The following is a 24,226-nucleotide window of genomic DNA, read 5'->3' as shown; positions in this document are numbered from 1 at the left end:
GAAGGGCCTATAGACTCAAAGAAGAATGGTGCACGTGGCGTGGCTCGCCAGGACCCGTTGCCAGTGGTAGTCGGAGTGTGCTCAGTTGACCCCATCTGGGAGAAAATGCTCTTTAGAGGATCTACTCCCTGGTTTGAGGATCAGTCTACATTCCTCAGCAGTTGCACGGAGCAGAGCGCCGGGTATCCTTAGGCGTGTAACCTTGCTAGATGGTCTCACACAACATTTTACTGACTATTCATTGCTCCTTATAGGAGACTGGAACATGTCAAAACCGGAACTTCAAGGGTGGAGCAAGATCCTTCAATAGTGGTGCTCTCTGCTACCATTCCGAGGTTCGCCAATTACATGGTGTTGGCACAGAGTGCAGAATGGAACAGCAATTGATCACATGGTGGTGAGTGGTTTGGCACATCCTATGCTGTCCAATCGTGCTGTTTGATGTCACTGAGAAACCTCTGACCACTGGCCAGTCACCTGTTTGTGTCAAGAGGGCATCCCTTGAACTTTTAGGGCCGAGTGCTGACTCTGTGACATGGAGCGGCTGTCAATTTGGAGCCGTTGGCATGTTTTGTGCTACAAGGTGATTGTGCCAAGGTACTCCGTCACTCAAGGGGTAATGCTGACCATGAAGCCTAGGACCAATTCTATACGAGGACTGATTGACGACGCAGCCAAGAACTTTCTTGCTTCTGTAGCTGAGGTTATAAGGAAAGTGAAGCTACAGCCTGCAAAGCACTTAACCCTGAAGCAGGACCCTGTCAGGGTAACCACAAAGGGAAGGAGAGCTATTAGGCAAAAGCAGTGGGTCTTTAAAGTAGTTTGGAATCTTCCTCGGAGCAGGCTAAAACTGCAGGAAAGACAACTAATGACCAAGCACGGCACAAAGCCATAAAAGTTATTAGAGAACCAAAGTGCGATGAATGGGTTGCTTCACTCCAAAAGGGGGCGCAATTGCACAAGAACAATCCCAAATCTTTTTTCCGCGGCTAAAGTCTGTCGTCAGTCATGGCCAGAGGGACGCTTGGAAACATTTGGCGTTCAATAAAAAAAAACTTGAGGATATCCTTGGGTTCTAGAGGGAATATTATGCGGAATTGTCATCTGACCCAACAGGTTGTAGCAGAAATCCATCTCCATGGAGGTTGGAAGAGCTGGCGGGAGGCAAGGAACAGACTGAAGGCCTTAACAACACAATCCATTGGGAGGAGGACTCTACACTGCGACGCCTTGCTAATGGCAAGGCAGTAGTTGTGGACAGCACTAATGCTGAGTTCCTAAAAGCTGCTCAGGTTAGATAGAGAAACGGTTTCCTCTGGTAACCAGAGGACACAGATTTAAGATAATTGGCAAAAGAACCAGAGAGAAGACTATGAGAGTTTTTTTTAAAAAAAACTCATCGAGTTGTTACGATCTGAAATGTACTGCCTGAAAGGATGGTGGAAGCAGATTCAACAGTAGCTTTCAATAGGGAATTGGAGCTTGAAAAGGAAAAACTTGCAGTGCTATGGGGTGAGAGTGGAGGAAGTGGGACTAGTTGGATAGCTCTTTCCAAGAGCCTGCACAGGCACGATGGGCTAAATGGCCTCCTTCTATGCTGTAAGATTCTATGAATCTAAGCAGTTAATTTTTGGTCAGCTCGGTATCCGTCACAAAGTCCAAACACATCACCTTGATTTGGAATCCGCACTGGCAATCTATACAGTTTTATCTGTTTAAACTCCCAACAACACAAAATCAAAAATTTCAAACTGGTGTTAAAAAAAATCTATAAATAATGTCAACCTATAGTTTGGATTAAAATTTAGACATTCAAAATATACAAGACGCATTCCTAAATGCAACTTCATGCTTTTTTAGTACAAATTAATTCACATAAAATTCTCCTTAGACAACAATGTTAGGCTACCATATCTATGCCATCCTGTGAGGCAGTCTAAGCTTTCGGCATAGACACCCTTAGTTAATGTCACTCTTTGATCCGAGGATAGCAAGGCAAAGTTGACTTAACCTTTCTTTTTCTTCCAGTTTTCATGCAATCTTGACTCCTTTTCCATTGTATGTTGAAATTACCAATTGCAGCATTGGCATATGGTATCTGACGTAAACTGAGCAGGAAGGAACAACTTCAATTATAATTTGCATTCAACAAAAAGCCTTGTTTTTCTTCTCCAATGAATCAATAGAAATTGTTTACATCTTATCACCAACCAGGAGAAGCTAAAGTGGAGACAAGATTCATTTTTCTCAGTAATATTTGTCAGTAACCAACCTCTGGTAGTGTGCACTTATATGTATTTATAGACAAGCAGTTGAAGGCAACTAAATGTATCAGCAAGGGGAGAATTCCCCTCACCTTATGTTAAAATATAGGAAATTAATGTTACAATCATGTAACATTAATGCAAAAATCCAATAATTAAATGTTACATCACTAAGAGATCATGATGACAAGAAAAAAAGTTTGAATTCTATAAAAGGTTATTAAAACACCAGCACATTAATCGGGAATATTGATTGACAAATGAACATATTCTGTGATATCAATATATGAGTATCTATCCTTTAAAGCAATGCACACTATAGGGTCACAAGGCCTTGGTTCTCACCAATCTGTGCCCAATACATTCCAAAATGAGGTAAACGGGTTGCATCCTTTCAGAGAGAGTAAGCTTTGTATTCCAGACAAAGGGAAATCACCAGGCGTAAATGGCATACATGAGTGAAATTCTCAGTCTCATTTGGATACACTTTAAACATGGCAATGGGTTTCCACAAGTGTCAGACCCCAAATGAGCAATAAATAAATGGCTTGTTATTCTCAAGCAGTACTGTGTGCAGAATGGCTGACTCAGCATTTACAACCTTTTTTCTGTGCAGTTTTCATGTGCTTGTGAATGCCTCTCCACAATTTGTTGAAATTACTGCCAATTACTCTTTTGGCACAAGATATCAGTCAGGATTGTTTGTTTGCCTTCCTTTCAAGCTTAGAAATTGTTTTAAATCATTAAGTTAATTTGCTTACATTACAATATTTGCTGTTACCCACATTGGCAAGGCCCCAGAGTGAGTATAGGGCCTTCATACTGCAGCTTGGACATGATCAACAAAACACACTAAAACCTCACAGTAACCAATGCGGAAAATGGACTTCCATTTATATACTCCATGTGGTTAACCATCATATGAAAGGAATCTTAAATGGAAGTGCTCAGCAGTTCTTATATTAATCTCAGTTATGTCAAGGTTTGTTTAGAGTTGTGTTTTGCTTCAAAACAGATGTTTGACCACATCAAGAAATGTGCAACTGGTTAGTAGCATTGGTTGGCGAAATTTTATCTATTTTTAAGCAATGGCACAAATATTGCCATTTTCTGTGACAATATTGGGGTTTTACACTCAGCTGTTCTGGAGAGATCAGGAATGTGAAAATAACATAAATGGAAGCCTAGCAAGTGCTGCTGTAGATATTTAAGTTGTAAAAATAGCCATCAAAAAGATTTCAGCTAATGGTGCGCATAAGATTATTTCTGCTGGTCCAATAAAAGACACTGTGCTGACTTTACTGTTTCTTATTAAATGGTCATGAACTTGTACATTTTGTTACCTATAAAATATATATATTTAGTAATATAAAATCCCATAGGAAAGATATTCCTCCCTATTACAAAAGCTCCAAAAAATGAGTTTGAAAACTCAACTGCAAATGTTATCATAGTAACATGATTAATGTGGCATAACAGCATATGAAATAACACCTTTTTGTTCAGGCTTGAAATTCGTGTTGCTCCATCGCAGATTATTACACAGAATATAAAATTTACTTCAATGGTTGCATTCTTTAAAGCCACTGGTTAGAAGATATCATTGCATCCTTAAGCGCTCTGAGACGCTGTCCGGCGTGGAGGGCGCTATATAAATCCAAGTTGTTGTTGTAACAGTATAGTAAATTCCAAATTCTCAACCACTGAATTATTATTATTATATCATGGATACAGATGGCAACCAAACGCATGTGCTCATTCAGATGAAGCCACAGTGACAAAAGCGAAATTAAAGTGAGTAAAACATATCTTACCGACCAGCTCATGGGAGGTGCGTGATTACTGTTGCTTCTGAACAAAGGTTTTCCAGTAATAAGGATAGGTCTACAACTCAACTAGAACTAGAATAAATTTACAGTGGAATCCACTTTAGCCGGATGCTGGTTAACTCCAGACACCAGGTAAAGCCCACCTGCTGCCTCGACCCCCTCCCCACCTAACTTCTGGTCACTCAACTTCCCCTCCTCTGCCCACTGCTGGCTGACACAATCAACCAGTTCCTCTCCTCAGGCTCTGTCTCGCTCTCCCTCAAAACTACTGCCATCATTCCTTTCCTTAAAAAAATCTACGCTTGATCCCTCCAACCTCACAAACTTCAGACCCATCTCAAACCTACCTTTCCTGGCCAAAGTTTTGAAACTCATTGGAAATCAACTCCAGTCCGGTTTTCACCCTGCCCACAGCACAGAGACAGTTCTCATCAAATTAACAAATGATGTCCACTCTTTCTGTGAGCAGGGCTCCCTCTGCTCACAGATCCTCCTTCATCACTTCTCCTCCCTCATCCACCTTAGTGGGTCCGCACACGCTTGGTTTGAGTCTTAGTTAACAAACCACCAACAATACATCTCGGCGAATGTTTTTTCCTCCTACCCCTGCCCGGGAACTTGCAGGGTACTCCAAGGCTTCATCCTTGGCCCCCTTCTTTTCCTTATCTACACGCTACCAAATGCTCCCACAGACATGGAGACAACTTCCACATGTATGCGGATGACACCCAAATCTATCTTTCCTCCTCCAGATGTGACCCCCAATTTGCTGATGTCCTGTCAGTTTGTTTGATGGACATCAAGGCCTGGATGAGCGCAAATTTCCTGCAGCTGAATATTGGCAAAAGGACAGCCATACTCTTTGGCTCCCATCAACATTTTCTCCCGTGCGGGTCTGAACTCCTCAACCTCCCCAGGCTCTCCCTCAGACTCACCAAATCCGTGTGCAACCTAGGCATCAGGTTCGATCCCCAGCTTTCATTTCGACCCCACATCCATTCCCTAACCAGGACCGCTTTTTTCCACCTCCGTCACATTGCCCACCTCCGTCTGTACTTCACAACCAATGCAGCCAAAACCCTCGTCCACACCTTTGTCATTTCCCAGCTGGACTATTCCAATGCCGTCCTTGCTGGTCTCCCCAGCTCCACCGTGCACAATATTCAATTAATTCAAAACTTCACCACCCAGATACTCACCCACACAAAACTCTGTACCCCCATCACACCAGTCCTTGCCCGGCTCCACTGGTTCCCAATTACTGAACGGATCGATTTCAAGATCCTTTCACTCATTTTCAAAAGCCTTCATGCTCTTGCACCTCCATACCTATACGATCTGCTTACCCCCACACTCCACCACCTGCTGCCTCCGCTCGTCTGGTTCCAGCCTCCTGTTTGCCCGCCTGCCGATAGTGGGGCGAGCAAGGCGGGGGATGTGAAGCAGCCAGAGCCTGCTGAGTGGATGGAGCAAACGGGATGGTAGGGGGGAAGTGGGTGATCAAAAGCATGGTCGAAGAGGAGGATCATGAGATGGGTCTTGAAGGCGAGACGGAGGGACTGCGGGATGGAGTTCCAGAGGATGGGGGCAGAGTGGCAGAAGACCTGCCCGCCAATGGTGGGGCGGGTGAGGTGGGGGACGTGAACATGCCGGAGCCCACTGAGCAGAGGGAGCGAGCAGGATGTTAGGGGGTTAGGAGGTCACAGATGTAGGGAGGAGCAAGACAATGGAGGGCTTTGAAGGTGACGACCAAGATCTTGAACTATATCCTCTGTGTGATGGGAAGCCAGTGAACTCAAAATGGCAATTTAAAAAAACAACGTATTCTTGGGATGTGGCCAATACAAGTAGGGCCAGCATTTATTCCCCATGCTTTCTTAAGGTCCTTGTACAGGTGAACATATCAGAATATAGCCTACCAAGCATGAACCTTCTACAGACCACTTACAACCTAAACTAGCAGTGACTATCTCACCTATTTAATCTCCTGAACAATGTTTTTCAAAAATATTCGAATACTCTGTGGCAAGCAGTCTAAAATATCTATCCAGCTCTACATCACTACACATTTATGGCTTGCTCGAATTCAAAATCCTCATTCTCACTTACAAATCCCTCCATGGTCTTGCCCCATTCGCACCTTGTGATCTCCTTCAACCCTATCAACCTGGCCACTCCCTTCACTCAGCAAACATTAGCTTGCTTTATGTCCCCCGTACTATCCACCTCACAATCAGTGAGTAGGTTTTCAGCCATTCTGCTCCCACTCTGGAACTCCATCCCAGAGTCCCTACGATTTGCTCCTTCCCTCACATTGTTCAGATCTGTCTCAAGATCATAATATTGGTCATCTTTTCCCTCCCCACCCACTTCGGCTCCCACTCCCAGCATTTTGAGATCCTCCTGATGTGAAAGGCACTATATCAATGTAGATTATATTATATTGCTTTTGTACACAGAAAAGGCATGGAGGTTCCTGTTGAAGTTAGTAACTGACCTTATTTCTAAATAATACAACTGAATTACAAAAATTAGGACTTTTCAGCTTTGAAAATAGACACCTCAGAGAGGATTTTGAAGAGTTAAATAGGTTGCTAAATGGGACAGTGAAAGTAAAACTAATATTTTCCAGATATGCCAATGTAGGAGGACAAGAGGCATGAGGTTCAAGTTGTGCAATTCGAGGAAACATTTCAGGAAGTATTTACCTACACTACAGGATTTGGAGTCCTTTAGCATATTGGTTAGAGCACTCTCCACCAAGTGTGGGGACCCAAGTTCGATTCTCGGACAGGGCAAAACCTTAGGGAAGTTTCCTTTCTTCACGTTCCTCTGTTTAATTAGCAGTAAGTTGGAACCCGGTTTTAGTCGATTGGAAGATCACTTTCCGGGGGTAATAATCCCTTCAGTAAAAAAATAATAATTTTGTCCCTCAATCCACTACTGTTCGTAGGACACTGCTATGCCCAATTGCCTAACGCGTTTTGCCCACAAAATACAGTCAATTCAATTTACAGTATATTCTGCGAAGGGCTTTGAGACGTCTCAAGACGTGATAAGATGTTATATCAAATGCAAGGATTATTATTACAGAAGATTTCAACTTGATGGAATGTTACCAGGAAGAGAGGTGGAAGCAATGAAGCTCGATCCATTCAGCAACAGCTTGATCATAGGTAGAGTGAATATTCTGGAAGGATAGGATCAAATGAGCTAATGGGAATTCATCTGAATCTCTTGTGATTACTTGATCTTGTGAACTTTAAACAGCTTTGCACTGACTAGTTGCTTCCACTAACTGACACGCACAAAAANCACACATTCTGGCAAATGTCACTGGATGAGGATCAAGAATGGAAGCCTTGGCTTGTTTTCTTTCCCTTCATTAACCTCAGAAGACTGGGGTCAATTGTACAGATTTTTAGCATATTCTGGGATGAAACTCCAATGCTCTGCTGTGGGAGCACTGCATTGTCGGAGATGCCATCCTTCATTAAACCAAGGTCCTTTCTACCTGATCAAATGAATGTTAAAGATCTCATGGCAGTATTTGAAAAGAGGAGGGAGTTTCCCATTGTCCTAGCCAATAATTCCTCAGATATAAAATGGTTATTTACTTCACGGCTGTTTGTAGGACATTGATGATCACAAATTGACTGCTGTATTCACATAAAAACACAATTAGTGGACTTTACAGAAACTATGTGGAGCACTTTGATATGTTCTCGATTTTATAGACACTTTATCAAATGTAAGGATTGGCTGTCACCCAACTAATATTGGCTGCCAACAAAAATAGTCATCAAACCCACAACCTCCTGATCCACGTGGCTTAGTACTACACCAGGTGCATGTACCCACTGAATGATATTAACTTCCACTGGTTTAAATAATACAGAAATATCACATTTCATATTCATTATACCCTTATGCGTACTGCTTCAGGAAAATTATTTTCTGAGTGAAACTTTCATGTTCTGTCAGTTAACCCAATTAAAATCCTGGTCTAGAATTGGATCTCTATTCTATTGATGTGTACAAAGCAGCTTGGCCAAATAGTCATGATAGATGTGTGAATTACACTGGTTAATGGGACGGAAAGTATATTTTAACAAGTTATTATCATATAGAAAACAATAGATGGAAGGGGGTTACAAGCCCTTAATATGATCTCGATGTTCAGATAACTATAACCAGCTCATGGTTTAGGATGTCATTCAAACACAAACAAGTATGTTACACCTAGTCATTGTTTATTCTCATCATAGCAGAGATCCAACCATCTGTTATCCTCTCTGTAAAGTTCAAATTCCTGCACAATTAGATAAAGAAAAATAGGAAAATCTGTTACTGTTTAAAGTTGGCAGAATGGTGAAATGGTAATATGCAAGTTGTGGAGAGGGTTAAGCAAAGATCCTGCAGTCTATGGACATAAAACCACAGAAATTTACAGAACAGAAGAAGGCCATTTAGCCCATCATGTCTGTGCTGTTTTTTTTAAGAGTAATTGGTTCAATCCCATTTACTTGCACTTTCCCCATACCCCTGTAGTTTACATGCACTGCTAAACTGTACGGGGTACTTCAAATTAATAATACACACATTGGAGTAGATTTATTCATATTAGCAAGTGAGAATTCAAAGTCATACAAATGTTCTCTTAACATGATCAGGTATTACCATGATTAGGTACTGTAATGCTTTCAGGCATTACAGTACTGGCTCTTTGAGGGTTGTCTTACACATTTACCAGGCTACAAACATTAAATGCGGATTATTGGTCAGGACACCAGGAGAAACTCTCTTCACTTTTCAAAAAGCGTCATGCGATCTTTAACGTCCACCTAAACAGGCAGCAGGACCTTGGTTTAATGTCTCACCTGTAGAACGGCAGCTCTGACAATGCACCATACTCCCAATGCTGTACATAGAGTTCAAGTCCCTACGTGAGATTTGAACCCACAACCTTCTAACTCAGAGGCGAGAGTGATAACATTGAGCCAAGCTGACATATATTTTGCAAAATCAATATGAAACATTTCTTTTGGTAAAATTTCCACCTCTGGGTAACTCATTTCTATTTTGTGAATCTGCAGTTAAATATTTTAAGTTCAGATTTTCTTGCACATTGCATGTCCTACAAACACTTCCTTATGTTTCACTGACTGAAATCATATGACCTGCAGCCAGGGAAACTTTTCTCTCAATGTATGCCAAGAAACAATCCCTTCAAAAAAAATAATTAATTGGTCATTCAATCCACGACTGTTTGTAGGACAACTGTGCGAAATCGTCCACCGCGTTTCACCCACAAAATATGGTCAATTCACTTTACAGTATATTCTGTGAAGTTCTTTGAGATGTCTCAAAGACATAATAAGGTGCTATATCAAATGCAAGGATTATTATTGTTCTGTGAAGTGCTTTGAGAGTCTCGAAGACATGATAAGGAGTTAGATCAAATGCAAAGATTAATATTATTATTAAGTTTAGCTGCAGGTTTGCACTGATGATCTGTGACCATTGATTCAAACTGCTCAAATTCATTCCACATAGGACCCTCACTACCAGCAGAAAAGGAAAGTTTTCATCTGAGTCTGAGGCACACTGAAATTGAAACTTGAGTCCGAAAACTTTACGGACTGTGCTGTAATCCATTGCAGAAGCCAGACCTTATATTCATTTTAATGTTCAGAGGCTCAAAATTCCCCATGATCATAGACTATTACCTTAAAATTAAGTAGGTGTAGAAGATTGAAAATTCTTAAATTTAGTCTTGTGAAGCTGGTTTTCCGTCTTTTGAAGCTGGTTTTCCATCTTCTTCAAATGAAGAAATTATGATTGACTTTAAAAGTTTCCAATATTTTGCATGATATTAATTTTTAAGTCAATGGCCTAAGCATTATGACCATGAGGCCTCTCAAGCTTCTGATTTTTTAAAAAACAAATGGGTAATAATGACACAGTAATATGTGACTTTAATTATTAGTTGTAACTAACATTTACATGCAGACTAATAACTAAGTGTCACAATACTTTTGCTATGATTCCTTTTAAAACTGTATATCAAAGACACCAGCATGAAATTAAAAGGTACAGTATGGTAACATTCTTCCTTTTCCCCAAATAGCTGGTTCAAAATGATATTCTTAAAAGGTAAAATGCATAAATTCAGATCAAATCAGAGGAACGTCATGCAGTATGTTTAAAACCATATCCATGGCCTGCTGGTTTTGAAAAGTATGTTAGCAAGATACACAACAAATTTGACTTTGATGGTTATTTTCATTTCATTTGCACATAAGCGGACCACAGATCAAACATGAAATGAAAATGGAAATCTGCTGCACAAAAAGCAAACAGAATGCTGATACTTTTTATCCTCCAGGTCATCTATCACAGATCAAGCAGCTATCTATTTGATCTTTTTTCATCTTTTTGGGTAGTTTGAAAATAAAGTGCACTTAGGACATTTTTATTCAAATATTTTTGTTCAATTACTAATACTAAAATACATATCAAATTTGGAATAAATATATTTAAGAGTAAATGGCAACTTCGATTATTTTGATTAAGTGGATTTCGGGCCACTAGTCCAACAAGATGTTTGTTAACAAAATATATTGTTGAATCCCACTTGCTGCTGACTGCAATTTGCTTTTATATTGACCTCTTATTTCCTGTAATAATCTTTTAGTTAGCCTTAAAGTAAAAGATGAAATTATAGTCGAATTCTTGATCTGCTCGCTTTACCTCAGAAATCTTTTAACACAAGTTGTATTTGATTATAGCACTTATAATATGAATAATCTAAAGCCACTTTAGAACAGGTAACGTCCTTCACTGTTCCTATCAAGGTAATTCCTATCAAATGCCTGTATATTTGTAAACAAGTGTGTGCTAAATTAGGCACAGCAAGGGCCATGAAGTGAATGAGTAAATTATCCGAAAGGCTGTTAGTCAGTATAGCAGGAGAAATTTCTTCTTTGCAAAAAAGATCATGGATACTTTAATATCCACCAAAACAGGCAGGTGGACCGAGATTTAATGTCTCATTCTACCGATGCATGCTCTCCAAGTACTGTGTTATGAGTTCCAGCCTCAATCTGTTGTTCGAATCCACAAACTTCTGCTGCAAAGGCAAGGCTACACCACAAAAGAAGCCAGATTGATACCTCAGATAGCAGTACAGTATGTTTTATGAAGACTTACAAAGAATTAAATGTCTGCAAGGCAACCAGACAAGACAGAATACATCTGAAGATCCTCAAGCAGAATACCAAAGGGAATACATTTTGCTCTTCTTAGGCACCAGTTTGGTTTTAGTCCCATTGTGATTCTCCTTTTCCTCAAAGGAATGTATTTTCTTTCCAGTTCCCTTGAAATGTTCTTAAAAGAATTCCATTTTCCTAAGCTGTTTTACTTTCCAGTTCTGCCTTTATTCCTTTCCAACAAGAGTTCTCGTTCCAATTTTTTTCACTTGTTACATGCTGTGTTTTTACTGCTGGGAGCAATGCCACTTCACTCCCAGCAGCATATGGATATGGAGCAGAAAGCCTGAGCTATACTTGCCACTTCACATCATGTAAAAACTGGGATGTTAAAAGTAGACTTGATTTTGCAGTTCACCCAATGTTATTAAAGAGCCTAATGTACTGAAACAGGACTCCCTCCAACTCCACACCCCCTTCAAAGGACCACACAAGGGAAGCAAGCCCACTGTGATTTGCACCCACAAAGTTTTTACTGAAGCAAATGTGAATCTCACCGCCTCTCCTCTCACCTCAACCTTCATGGTTCCGTCCTTGAATGGTTCAGATCCTATCTCTCACACCATGTCCACTTCATCTCCACAAACGGCTTCTCCTCTTGCCCCCACACCATCTTGTGCGGAGTTCCTCAGGGCTCTGTTTTTGGTCCCCTCCTTTTCAATATCTATATGTTCCCTCTTGGCGACATCATCCACAGACATGGGGTCATGGACATGGACCACTGCTGTCCTGACAGAATATCTGTCAGACATCAAGTCGTGGATAAGAGCTAACTTTCTTCAGTTGAACGTCAACAAGACCAAGGCCCTCCTGATTGGTTCCAGTCAGTGCCTCCACACCTCAGGCACTGACAGCATCACCATCCAATGATCCACACTCCACCTTACTAAGCCAGTCCACAAACTTGGTGTCTTGTTTGACCCTCAACTAACTTTTCTAGCCCATATCCGTGCCATGTCCCACTCTGCATTCCCCCACCACAGCAACATCACCCGGCTCCACCAATGTCTCACACCACAGGCCACAGAGATGCTCATACACTCATTCATAACATCCAGGCTCGATTATGCAAATTCCCTGCTTGTCGGCCTCCCCAACTCCTCCCTCCATAGGCTGCAGATCATCCTGAACTCTACAGCCCTGTCCTCTCTCGCACCAGGCTCTGCAAACCTATCACCCTGATCCTCACCCAATCCACTGACTTCCTATCACAGAGGATACAATTCGAGATCCTGGCCCTCACCTTCAAAGTCCTCCATGGCCTCTCTGCGACCTCCTAACCCCCACCAACCTGCCCGTTCCCTCCGGTCAGCGGGCTCCGGCCTGCTTCATCTACGCCACCTCGCCCGCCCCACCATCGGCAGGTGGACCTTCTGCCACTCTGCTCCCACCCTCTGGAACTCCATCCCACAGTCCCTCCACCTCGCCCCCCCCTCCCTTTCCTCCTTCAAGATGAGTCTCAAGACCATTGTGCCTTCGGTCAACCTTCTTCCCCACCCCTATCCTCCACCCTCCCCGATCCCGACCCCCAGCTTGGGTCCGAAACACTGATTGTCCAGTGCCTCGGGACGTCCTTCCAACGTGAAAGGGCTATACAAATGTAATTTTGTTGTTGTTGTTCACTGCTCTTGCTACCACTTCCTCTAGGCAGTACCTTGGAGTAAGCCTTTAATGCAATTCACACTAATTCAACCTCCACCATGTTTGTGATGATTCACAACCAATAAGTGCAAGCGTAACATAAATATGTATAATCCCTGGTTCCTCCAAGTACGTAGTGTATGAGGAAAACTTCCCTTTATTCACAAATTCTTTAAAAAGTAAATACCATGAACTAATTTCTGCTAGGTTCATATAAGGTAATAAGAATATAAAACCGACCTGCTAACTCCTCAAAATTTCACTGTTTGCATTTCAAAAGTAAACTGTCCTATTTCCTAATGTTTTTCTTTATAAAATCTTATGATGTGTGCTGTTAACTGATATTCTCTATTCTACTTTCAAACCATTCCAAAAGGAGTTATCACTCTAACAGTTTGGCTTGTTTAATATGTGAGATTTTTGTGTTCCTCTAAACTAGTACAGTGACAGCCTGTTACCTGGAACAGTTCCGTGTGAGCAAAGCATCAGTTCATCCAATAGTTCCACTTAACTACACAAAGACTATATCATTATGAGCTAATCCCTAACCACAGATTTCCGTGAGATAATAAAAATGAAAACTGCCCCAGTGAGGTCTTTAACTGTCTTTATCGCATTACAATAATTGGGACTCGTGCTAAAGCTACTCAAACAATTAGAGTTCTTACTAATAATATGTTCAGAATTATTTATCTATATTGGTCCTACAAACTATCAATTTCAGTATTTGAATACATACCCCCCTCCCCTCCCTCACACGCCAGCTCTGGTGCCTATTCTAGTGCATTGTTAAGATATCCTCCCAATGTGTAAGGCACTATATAAATGTAATTTGTATACGAGCAACAAATTGATAAGTACAAAGGCTCATTTTATAGGACCGTTCGCATTGTAATACTTTTCAGGGATGTCACTTGATCTTTAATAAGACTTGTTGGCAGTGCACTGCAGCTGTATACATCATTTTCAATTCTGTGGTTTTAATAATAATAATCCTTGCATTTGATATAGCGCTTTTCACGTCGGAAGGACGTCCCAAAGCGCTTCACAGAACACACTGTAAAGTGAATTGACTGTAAATTTGTGGGCGAACGCGGCAGCCAATTGCGCACAGCAATGTCCCACAAACAGTCGTAGATTGAAAATGCCAATTTTATTATTGTTTTTGGATTATTGTTTTATTTAGTGTGAGGTGTGAATTAGCAAAAAAGATGTATAAAAGATTTGAGTATTGCAGCACAATATTTGAAGTAAAAATAATGGAGTTTAACATTACGAAGTATGAGGGAGTGGAATAGTATTTTGAAGCATTTCCTAAATGGGGAAGAACTTGTAGGTTTGGATGAGCAAAGAGATAGATCTACTGGCCCAAGTTCATAGATTATTAAAACCTACTTCATAGTTTGAGAAAGCAGTCAATAAAGTAAGTGGAATGCTGGCATTTATTACAGGAGGTCTAAAATACGTCCTATAAGAGGTGCTTCTTCGGTTATATAATCTATGAATTTGGGCCATACTGGTCATTTTATATTAGTTATTCAATATAAAATGTTTAACTATATTATCATTTTATATAGTATATTTTATATTTCAAATCATGCCTTGTTCCCTCTCTTGCCGCCTTCAAGGCCAATCTCAAGACCCTTCTCTTTGTCACCCTCCTACCCTCCACCCCTCCTAATCCCAACTCCCAACCCCCCCAAATCCCTGACTGTCCAGGCCCTCCCTATCTGAAAGTCGCTATGCAAATGTAATTTTTTGTTGTTGTTGCTGGTCAGACCTCATCTGGAAAACTGCTCAGTTTTGGGCACTCGATTTTGGAAGAATATACTAGTGTTCAGCAACTGTTGACTAAATACCTGGGCTATGATGACAGTATTGATAGACTGGAGTTATAGTCCTTGGAGTACAGTAAGTTAAAAGGTGATTTGATTCTAGTTAAAATAACGAAAGGTGCATATATTTTCCTATTGGAATTTGTCACAAAGGGTTATAGTCTAAAATCAGAGACAAGACACAAAGAACTGAAGTCAGGAAGTATTTCTTCACACAGAGGGCTGTGAAGATGTGGATGGCACTGCCGCAGAACGCTGTGAAAATAGATTTAATGGAGGTGTTTAAAAGAGTGATAGACAGAGACTTTGGTAGTAGACATATAAAGGGCAAAAGGGCAGGTCATTGGGATTAAGATTTGATAAAATCTAATAAACTGGTGAAACAGACTAATTGGGTATCCTCCTGTTCCTGCATCTGATATTGAGCCTTTCGCATCAAGAAGACAACTCAAAGCACTTCACAGGGTTTACTATAAAGTGTAGTGACTGTGTATTTCTCAGGTGAACGTGGTAGCTAATTTGCCCACAAACAACTACGAAGTGAATGAGGTCTTCTCTTTTGGGTCTGGACACCAAAGACTTTTTTGAGTTGTACAATGGGATCTTGAACAGGCAAAACGGGAAATCTGTTTAACATCTCTTCTGAAGCTGTTAATTCTCCTCATTTATTGTGGAAAATGGCAATTGGGCTTTAGACAGATTTGATTTCCTTATCCCACTTTAAGTAGGATGCAGAGAGTTTTGATTATAAGTTACATACTTTCACAGTAAATAATAAATGTCAAAACAATGTTTTAACCACAGGTTTCATTTAATTATTTCACAGAAGCTAAGACCAAACTTGAAACTCATTTGCCATTCTAAAACAAGTCAACAACAATGCCAACACCTTGCATTTATATAACGCCCTTCATACAGGGTAGAGTCCCAGAGCACTTCAATTCATATTGTCCAATTTACATTGTCTGCAGATGTGAGACAAAAATGAAATGCTAAGCATAATGCTCATCAACATTTTATATTTAAAATACCTCATTCTGATTAGTTCAGTATGTGGAATTGCTACAGCTTTTAATGATTTTCTCCTGGCTCAACAGATGAGCAATTTCATAAATCAGCTCTTCCTCCATACTACCTGCAGGAGACTCGTAGAAATTTGAGTAGCAAGGTAACCGCAAGCAAACATTATTATCATTAACGTTTCCACAGAACTTCCTCTTGAATGCCCACATGCATTTCACCTTGAAGCCATCAAACAAAACATAGACCCAGTTACTGCGAACAAGCAATTAAAAGCGAGAGTCTGTTTTGTTTTGCGTGAGAGGCTACAATCATTTCTTTCTCTCCCTCTGCTCAATTGGTAACAGTTTTTTTCCAAGTAACCTATCAATAATGGTGTGCTTTACCAGTACAATCATGTAACAATGCATCATCTGACTAAGATTCAGTGAAGGAGCACTGTGAGCTTGGTGTTTATTACCACAGGTGCACAGCACAAAATGATCAGATGCATGCTATGTCTGAGGTCAGTGCTAATTGAGAACAGCTTTATTTATACACCTGCATGTACTAAAGAGGATGAATGCTAGTGGTATGTGAAAGCCAATGTAGGGCAAGTAAACTGCAATGTGCTGACCAAGGGTAGTGCTATAATAAATGCATAACCTTGAGGGGTAGGGGACAAATTCTTAAAGAACTGTAAAGCCACCTCAACCACAGAATCACTTCCTTAAATGCAGGTGCTAGTAAGGTATTTGTAGGCTATTTCACACTGGACCTCCATTGAAGTCAAAGAGAAACTTCACTGGTTTCTCATTTCCGACAACCACACTAAACAAACTATTAAAAAGCAGGTGTAACAAGGAACAACACTTTGTTGATACTTTTTTTTTAAAAAGTCATTTGTTGATACTATTTTTTTTTAAAAGTCACTTTTGTTTCCATTAGTAAAATCAAATCAAAGGGAGTCTCCAACATTTCTTATGAGTGATTATGTTTTGGAGGAAATGCTGCAACTTTCTTCTTGCTAATTATTGGTTGTACAATACTGCCATCTTTAAGGAGATTTCAGTGTTTTACGGAAGCCCTGTCAAAAAGTAGATGCAGTCAAAAAGTTTAAGAATTATTCATCTAAGAGATTTTCAATCATTATTCATGGGAACTACTTAAACGCCTGCCTGGATGATACACAAAATATGCAGTGTTTATTGGTTGCATGCTGTGGTGCACTGCACGTTTTATATGAGGGTCTTGGCAGCCATTTTTATATGAAAGGGCAGCAGAAAGCCAAGAACAAACAGAAAAATAGCAAAGAGAAAATAGAACCACATAAGTGACAAGAGCAATAGTTAGTAAAGTAGTGAAATGAAGCAAAGAAACTGAAAGCAAATGTAAAAAAATAGTAAGTGTTGATTTATGTACAATATATTAGTTTTATTATATACTGACTGGATGAAGATGAAATATGTCAATGTTGCTGGGATTCAATGTTCTTTCTCCTCATTCATGAACAAGAAAGTGAGAAAGTCAAAGGGTAGGGAGGTGCAAGGGCATGAAGCAATCAAAAATGAGTGAAAGGTTCTTGAAGTCGATCCGTTCAGAAATTGGCAGCCAGTGCAGCCTGGCTAGAACTGATATGATGGGCGGCCAGAGTTTTGTGCAGGTTAGTATCCGGGCAGCGGAGTTCTGAATTAACTGTACTTAGCATGAATGAAAATATATTACTATTAAGATTTGAAAAAGCTAAAACACATCACAGAAGGAAAAAGCATGGCATAGATCAACATGGTAAAGATGCTTTTTCTAAAAAGACAGTAAAATAGTAGAACAACATTAAATAAAATGTTTCTCCCTACAATCTGTTTATTCTTTCATAAGTGACAGACAGAACTGAAGGCCTACCCCAGACGTCTTCCAAGGCCTATTGTTTGCCACCAGGAAGTGTCCACATGTAGCTAAAGATGGGCTGGCAGTCTTTGGAAAGACTGATCTTTGTGGGAAAGGTTGGCTTCCACTGAAAATAGTCAAACAGTGTGAAGCAAATCATTTGAATTCAAATCACTAGAAGTCATGCTAAATCTGGGTAGCGCAATGTCAGACCACAATGCTAGTTGTATCATCAAGTTATAAAGGGGGCTTCCAGACGCTGCAGGCAGTGAAGAGGAGAGGAAAGCTAGCGTTAGAGGAATGACATAGGAGGTCATAAATATCAGAATCCTTCATCCTAGAAATAGATAGGAGACGAAAATATACAGAGGAATATAAAGTCCAATTGATTCAGAACTTCCCCGTCCTTATCCTCACCCATATTAAAGTCGGCATCCCCATTACTCCCATCCTTGCCATGCTCCACTGGCACAAGTTTGCTGTTGTAGAATGGATATGAAGGTCCTCACTCACTTAAAATCCCTTCATGCTACAGCATCTCCCTACCTCTCAGACCTGCATACACCCCACTTCTCTACCCAACCCTGTCACTCAACTGCTTCTGGCCGTCTGCACATTCCTCGTGTCCTCTGCTCTCTTATCAGCAGCCATGGTTTAAGCCACTTCCCCCCTCAAAAGTCTGGAATTCCTCGTCTTAATCCCTTCACTTTATACCCTCCTTGTTTCAAACCTGAAGACCTTCCTCTCCGACCTTGCCCTGACTTCTTCGGCTGGGGGTCAAGCTTTGCCACTGTTAAGTACTCTTAGACACTGCCCAATGTGATGAGCGCTATATAAATGCAAATTCTGGTTGTTGTTTAAATATAACTGAACAGAGCAAATAAAACTCTTTTAGACACTACAAGTATCAAATCACTTCATGCCCTCGCATCTCCCGACCTTTCTGACTTACTCACGCCCCGCTCCACCATCCGCTGCCTCCGCTCGGCCTGTTCCGGCCTCCTGTTCGTGTCTTGCCCCCTCCACTCCACCATTGGCGGCTGTGCTTTCAGTCACTATGCCCCGAAGCTCTGGAACTCTTCCCCCAATCTCTCTGCCTTGCCCGCTTCCTACCCACTTTCAAATCCCACCTAAAGACCTTCCTTTTTGATTGTGCTTAGAGTCACCTACCCCCTTCCCTCTCTCCCAGCTCGGGGTAAGACTCCGCCACTGTTAAGCACTCTGGAACCCTAACAGGCATGAAGGGCGCTATATAAATGCAAGTTGTTGTTGCTGCAAGGCAGCAGGACAAGAATCATAAATTCAGATGAAGGGAGATACCAAGACATGCCAAGAATGAGTTACCAGTAAACTTATTAAGAAAACGTTGACGCTGTTATGGGAGAATCGTACAACTGGTATTCTGGAGAGATGAAATCAAAAGTACCAATTGCTTTTCTTCAACCATATCTATTTTGATTTGATTACTGCGGAAATAGAAGAGACTTTAAACTCATCAAGTTAAACCATCTTAAAAATATTTCTACCAATATACTCATCTTTTATATATTTTATTAATAGAGAGCTATCACAATATCATTTCACACATGCAGTAATTTTCATATTTTATGACTGAGAAATATGAATTCATCTTTTCAACAAATAAGCATGACAGAAAGCTATGAAACAATAAAGTCAATACAAATAAAACATGTAAAAATAACACTGGGTGGCATAAGCACTTTCTCATTTGACAATGCTGATTGGAAATTTCAAATTGATTTAAGATGGCTTTAAAACGTGTTCAGTTACATAGAATTACATAGACTGTCATCAGCACGGAAACAGGCCATTCGGCCTAAGTAGTCCATTCCATTGTTTGTACTACACATTCACTTCCACTCCTCCTAACCCCTTATCCCACACCCCTCCAATCCTGTCTCTCTTGTGGTTGTATCAAGTTCGTCTTAAATACCATGATGCCTTCCCTTTCAACCACATCCCCCATAGTGAGCTCAACATCCCTTGTGCAAAGCTCAACTTAAACTCCCTTCTAGATCTGCCAGTGGCTATTGTATATATTTATAACCTTCTGTTTTGCACTCACCAACAAGTGGAAACAGACGATTAATGTCCAAAGTTCTAAGTCTGCAATCTGCCCACACTGCAAAAAAAAACTTATGTGGACAAAAATGTACTGTATTAATACCAATGAAGTAGCTGAGGAAATCTGTCTAAAATTCAGCCACAGGATGTTCTAAGAAAATGTAAAAACCTGTTCAATATGTTGTAAGAAGTAAGGCATCTGGACCAGCTGGACTGGATCCAAGAGTACTTAAATAAGTGATGTTAGAAGTAGGGGAGCTTCGACAGAAATTTTTCGCAGCTCATTAGATACAGGGGTGGTACCAGAAGATTGGAAAATAGCTAGTGTTATTCCAGTCTTTAAAATAGGTCAGAAGTATGATCTTGGGAATCACTGGTATGTTAGCTTGACATCCATAGTAGGAAAAGTACTGGCATCGATTATAAAAGGAAGCAATTCAAGCAGATTTAACAAGCATAAAAGCAATAGTTCCAAGCCAACACGAGTTTATGAAAGGCAGATCGTGCTTAACAAATTTGTTGGATTTTTTTGTGGATTTGATAGATGATGGTAGTACGGTTGATATTATATTTCTGGACTTAAAGGAAAATTGGATCTATTATGTGCCAAGTGTAAACTATGTATAAGCCATGTGCAAACACAGTTGCATTGAATGTTTTGTGCAAACACATGTGTACATAGGAAATTACAGGCACCCTTAATTATGTAATTACAACCAAAACAAGTTGCACTATATATAGTGCCTTTCATGTAGGAAAACAGCTCAAAGAATTTCACGGAGACCAAGTGGCAACTATTGACACTGCAGAATTAGTAACCAATAATAAGGAATTGTTAATCATACATTTAACATCAAATCTTTCTCGTTAGTTGTTACTTACAAAATCAAGGACACCTGTATTTCTCTCTGTATACATCTCCATGCATAAGAGCAGGGAATGCAACTATGGGACCCAACTAGCCATCGAACGGAACTAGGGGATCTCTCATGCATGCTCAATAAAGACAACAGGAAGGAGCGATATTTATTGCAGTTTAAATAATAGTTTATATTTTTATTCCAAGATGCATGCATCTGGCTTCATTTTCAATTGGACTAAATAACTACACAGTTCTATTGCTCCTTCTTCTTGCCTTTTTGATCATGTGTGAAAGGGCCACCTAGCAGCAATTGGTTGGAGACCCCTGCTTAAGAGTATCCAAACCAGACTGAGTTCCACATATATTTGCCATATTCACATTGGAAATCTTCTCTTATCTGGAAGTGGAATGCACATTATTTCCCTATTTACCCAATTTCAGAAAGTATTAGGTGCAGTTTGGTGAAAGCCAACCCTTGAGGCTATTTCAGGACCCCAAGCTGAAATATCCACATTCTAAATGTAAATTCAAGATAAAGTTCTCAAAGTTTGTTATCTTACACTGCAGATCAGCACCAAATAACGTAAATGTTGATTCAGCTGAAGCATTTCAAGAGGAATTGGACTGAGGGAACTGAAAGGTAGATTGGCATTACTGGCCTCTCCCCTCTGAAGCCAGAGTTTGAATTCAGCTCTATTAATAGCATGGAAGCATCTCTCTATGATGACTGCACAGACCCTAGGGTATAAACCTAGTCCCAATGAGTGTGATTCTACAACCTAAACAACTATTCATAATGGTAGCAACATCCAAAGTTACTGGAAAATTAAGCTATTTTCACCTTCATGGCATCCCTCACCTTCATCAGCAATTTACCAAAACATAATAAAACCAGATACATTTGATTCCTGATGAACTTCAAAGTAGAGAGATATGGACATGTATACTTTTCTTTGTATTCTCTTAAAATCATCTTTTGTTTTGTTTTCTAATTTCGGGTTGATTGTAGGTGTTTGATGTTTGCTGACTGGTTCACTGCTCTGGAAGTAGTGTTATTCTTTCTCTTGTTGATCGCTTAATCTACAATTGTTTGTGGGACACTGCTGTGCGCAATTGGCTGCCGCGTTTCGCCCACAAAATATACAGTTGATACATTTTACAGTACATTCTGTGAAGCACTTTGAGACGTCTAGAAGACATGATAAGGCGCAATATCAAATGCAAGGATTACTATTATGAAATAAAAATGAACTATGAACAATGCACAATCCTATAAAGACCTAAAATATCAAGATTCCCCCAATTCATTAATGTAAACATAAGTGTAAAACTGGACGCTACCTAACACCATGTTAGCAACTCTACATGAAGACGCTTCACTCTACAAAACTGTGATGTAATTGTACTTGAACCGCAAGCTCTTTACGGTACAATATTTTAGTGTGTGGAGTGCATATTCTCAATCTAAGCAAAAATACAAAAATTCTTATTGAGTGTGTTGGGAAATTAAGTTTCAGATGCTAAACAGGTTCTGCTAGGCATTATCCAAACTACTAACAGTAAAAAGTAGTAAGGGCGTAGTCACACTGCACCCTGAATGTTTATATCACTGTGAAAACTACCACTCACATTGTAGTTTACTTATTTGTAAACATTATTTCATTTTGCCTCTTCAGTGTCAAGATTTCATATTAAAAAAATCAATATTTTAAGTCTACAAGCCTACACAAACATGCTTGTAAAGATGTCCAACAATCAAAAAGTACAGAAATAAAAAAATCAACATTTTTTTCATTAAACACAGCCAAGCCACAACACTTCTTACCTACTTTACAGATACGGTTGTTGGAAACTAAATGCTGTTCCCAAATGTCTGGCCGTGTTTTAATTAATCATTTTTGTGTCTTCCAGCATTGTACAAAATCATTTTTAATCAGTTAAACTTATTTGCATCAGATTGCAGAGCACCTCAAAAACTGATGAATATCAATTTAAACACATTTTTATCAAATCCAGGCAAGTCTATTTACAGATTAGATTTCATTAATATATATACAGGGGATTTTCCAAGATAAGAAAACACATCCGTAATGGCTAGCAATATTCAGCATCAGCAAATAATACCCACACATATTATTTACCTAAACTATTTTAGGGGAAATGTACATTATTATCAAACAATATAATGCTCAATGCTTTTCCACGTGAAGTTGCCAAAGACCCAACAATCTCCATGTTACATTATAATCTGCACCGTTCAGATGTGAACAGTGTGGACTTTTTGCTGGGTACATTTTAAGTCATTAAAATGAATCAGGAATTACCCGGTCAGTTATACAAACGTTAGACCTCAGCTGCCTTGAAGTACATCTCATTGTTTACTTTAACTAAATTTGCTTAACTGGTGGTCTGTTAAGTACTTTGTTTGCCCTCAAGACACTTAGTCTGAGAGTCCATCACAAACCCTTAACCTGGTGAACTTGACAACCAAATGATTAGACAAATGACTGAAAGATGCAGGTGCCTACAATCGTGGAAGCTAACCACTGTTAATGTGGAGGCAGGAACAATGAAGCTATTTGACAAAGCAAACCTGTTGCTCTTGCAGTTTAAGGAGGGTTGTCACACTGTCAAGAGGCAGCTTTGATCAGCTTTTCTAAATTCCATCAACAGGCACAAAAATGTTGTACTTTTGTATCGGTTTTTGTTTGTTTATTGTAACTGCAAAGTACTAAATGTAACACTTGGAGATGACAGAAACATTCTAAAAAAAAATAGAAATATGATATTATGCAACCAACTGAATTGAAAAAAGCCTGAATCCCCAGCCTCAAATTAGCTCCCTTTCCTTTCCACAGTCCAACTAACATTCCCCAAAGAATAGATTTATGGTTTGCTTCTTTGACCAACATTAAATTACAAAACATCTTCTTTTATCAATAAATTTAAATGTACTCACTTTTTTTGGCTACTCTTAGCAATTCTTGAAGCTTCAGCAGCTGTCTTCCTCATTTCAAACTCTTCTCTTTTCAGCACCTCTCCAGTTCCCCTGTACCCCAGCTCCACCAGCTGCCGAGCCAGCTCCTCATCCTAATGGATTAATGGAGACGATTTATCAAGGCCAAGCTAAAACGCATACATTGATTGTCTGTTTCATGTTAACAGAAATGGTAGAAACTTTGAACTAGTCATGTCAGAAAGTGTATTAAAATAAGGTTTAAAAGAGACATTGGTATCATCCTAGTATCATCAGGCCCTGGTATCATCCTAGTAAACCTACACTGTACCTTTCCAAATACTTGTTTCTCAGTGTGGTGGTCAGAATGGACACAGTACCTCCTCAATTTTATATTCTATCCCCTGGACATAAACCCCAGGATTCAATTGGCACTGTTTTTGGCTTTATCTAAAGATGTTGCTTTCTTAGAGATTTGTGGATCTGAATCTTCATGACTCTTTGCTAATCTACTTCTCTTAGGTTTCCACCATTTAAACTATAGTTGACTTTTTTAGTTTTTCTACCTAAGGCAATTATTTCATATTTTTCGATGTT

General features: G+C 39.9%; 1 protein-coding gene across 1 annotated transcript in view; it reads right to left on the bottom strand.

The window, feature by feature from the left end:
* Nucleotides 1–24,226, bottom strand: part of cfap299 (cilia and flagella associated protein 299) — a 246,965-nt gene that overhangs the window by 208,693 nt on the left and 14,046 nt on the right. Inside the window, exon 2 of the mRNA XM_007896966.1 lies at nucleotides 23,633–23,763. Coding sequence (XP_007895157.1) covers nucleotides 23,633–23,763 — 131 coding nt within the window. The remainder of the gene's footprint in view (nucleotides 1–23,632; nucleotides 23,764–24,226) is intronic.

Source organism: Callorhinchus milii, unplaced genomic scaffold (genome assembly GCF_018977255.1).
Source record: "Callorhinchus milii isolate IMCB2004 unplaced genomic scaffold, IMCB_Cmil_1.0 Scaffold1, whole genome shotgun sequence".
Classification (NCBI taxonomy): domain Eukaryota; kingdom Metazoa; phylum Chordata; class Chondrichthyes; order Chimaeriformes; family Callorhinchidae; genus Callorhinchus; species Callorhinchus milii.
Note: the sequence above shows the minus strand (reverse complement) of the source record. Positions and strands in the feature narration are given on the sequence as shown.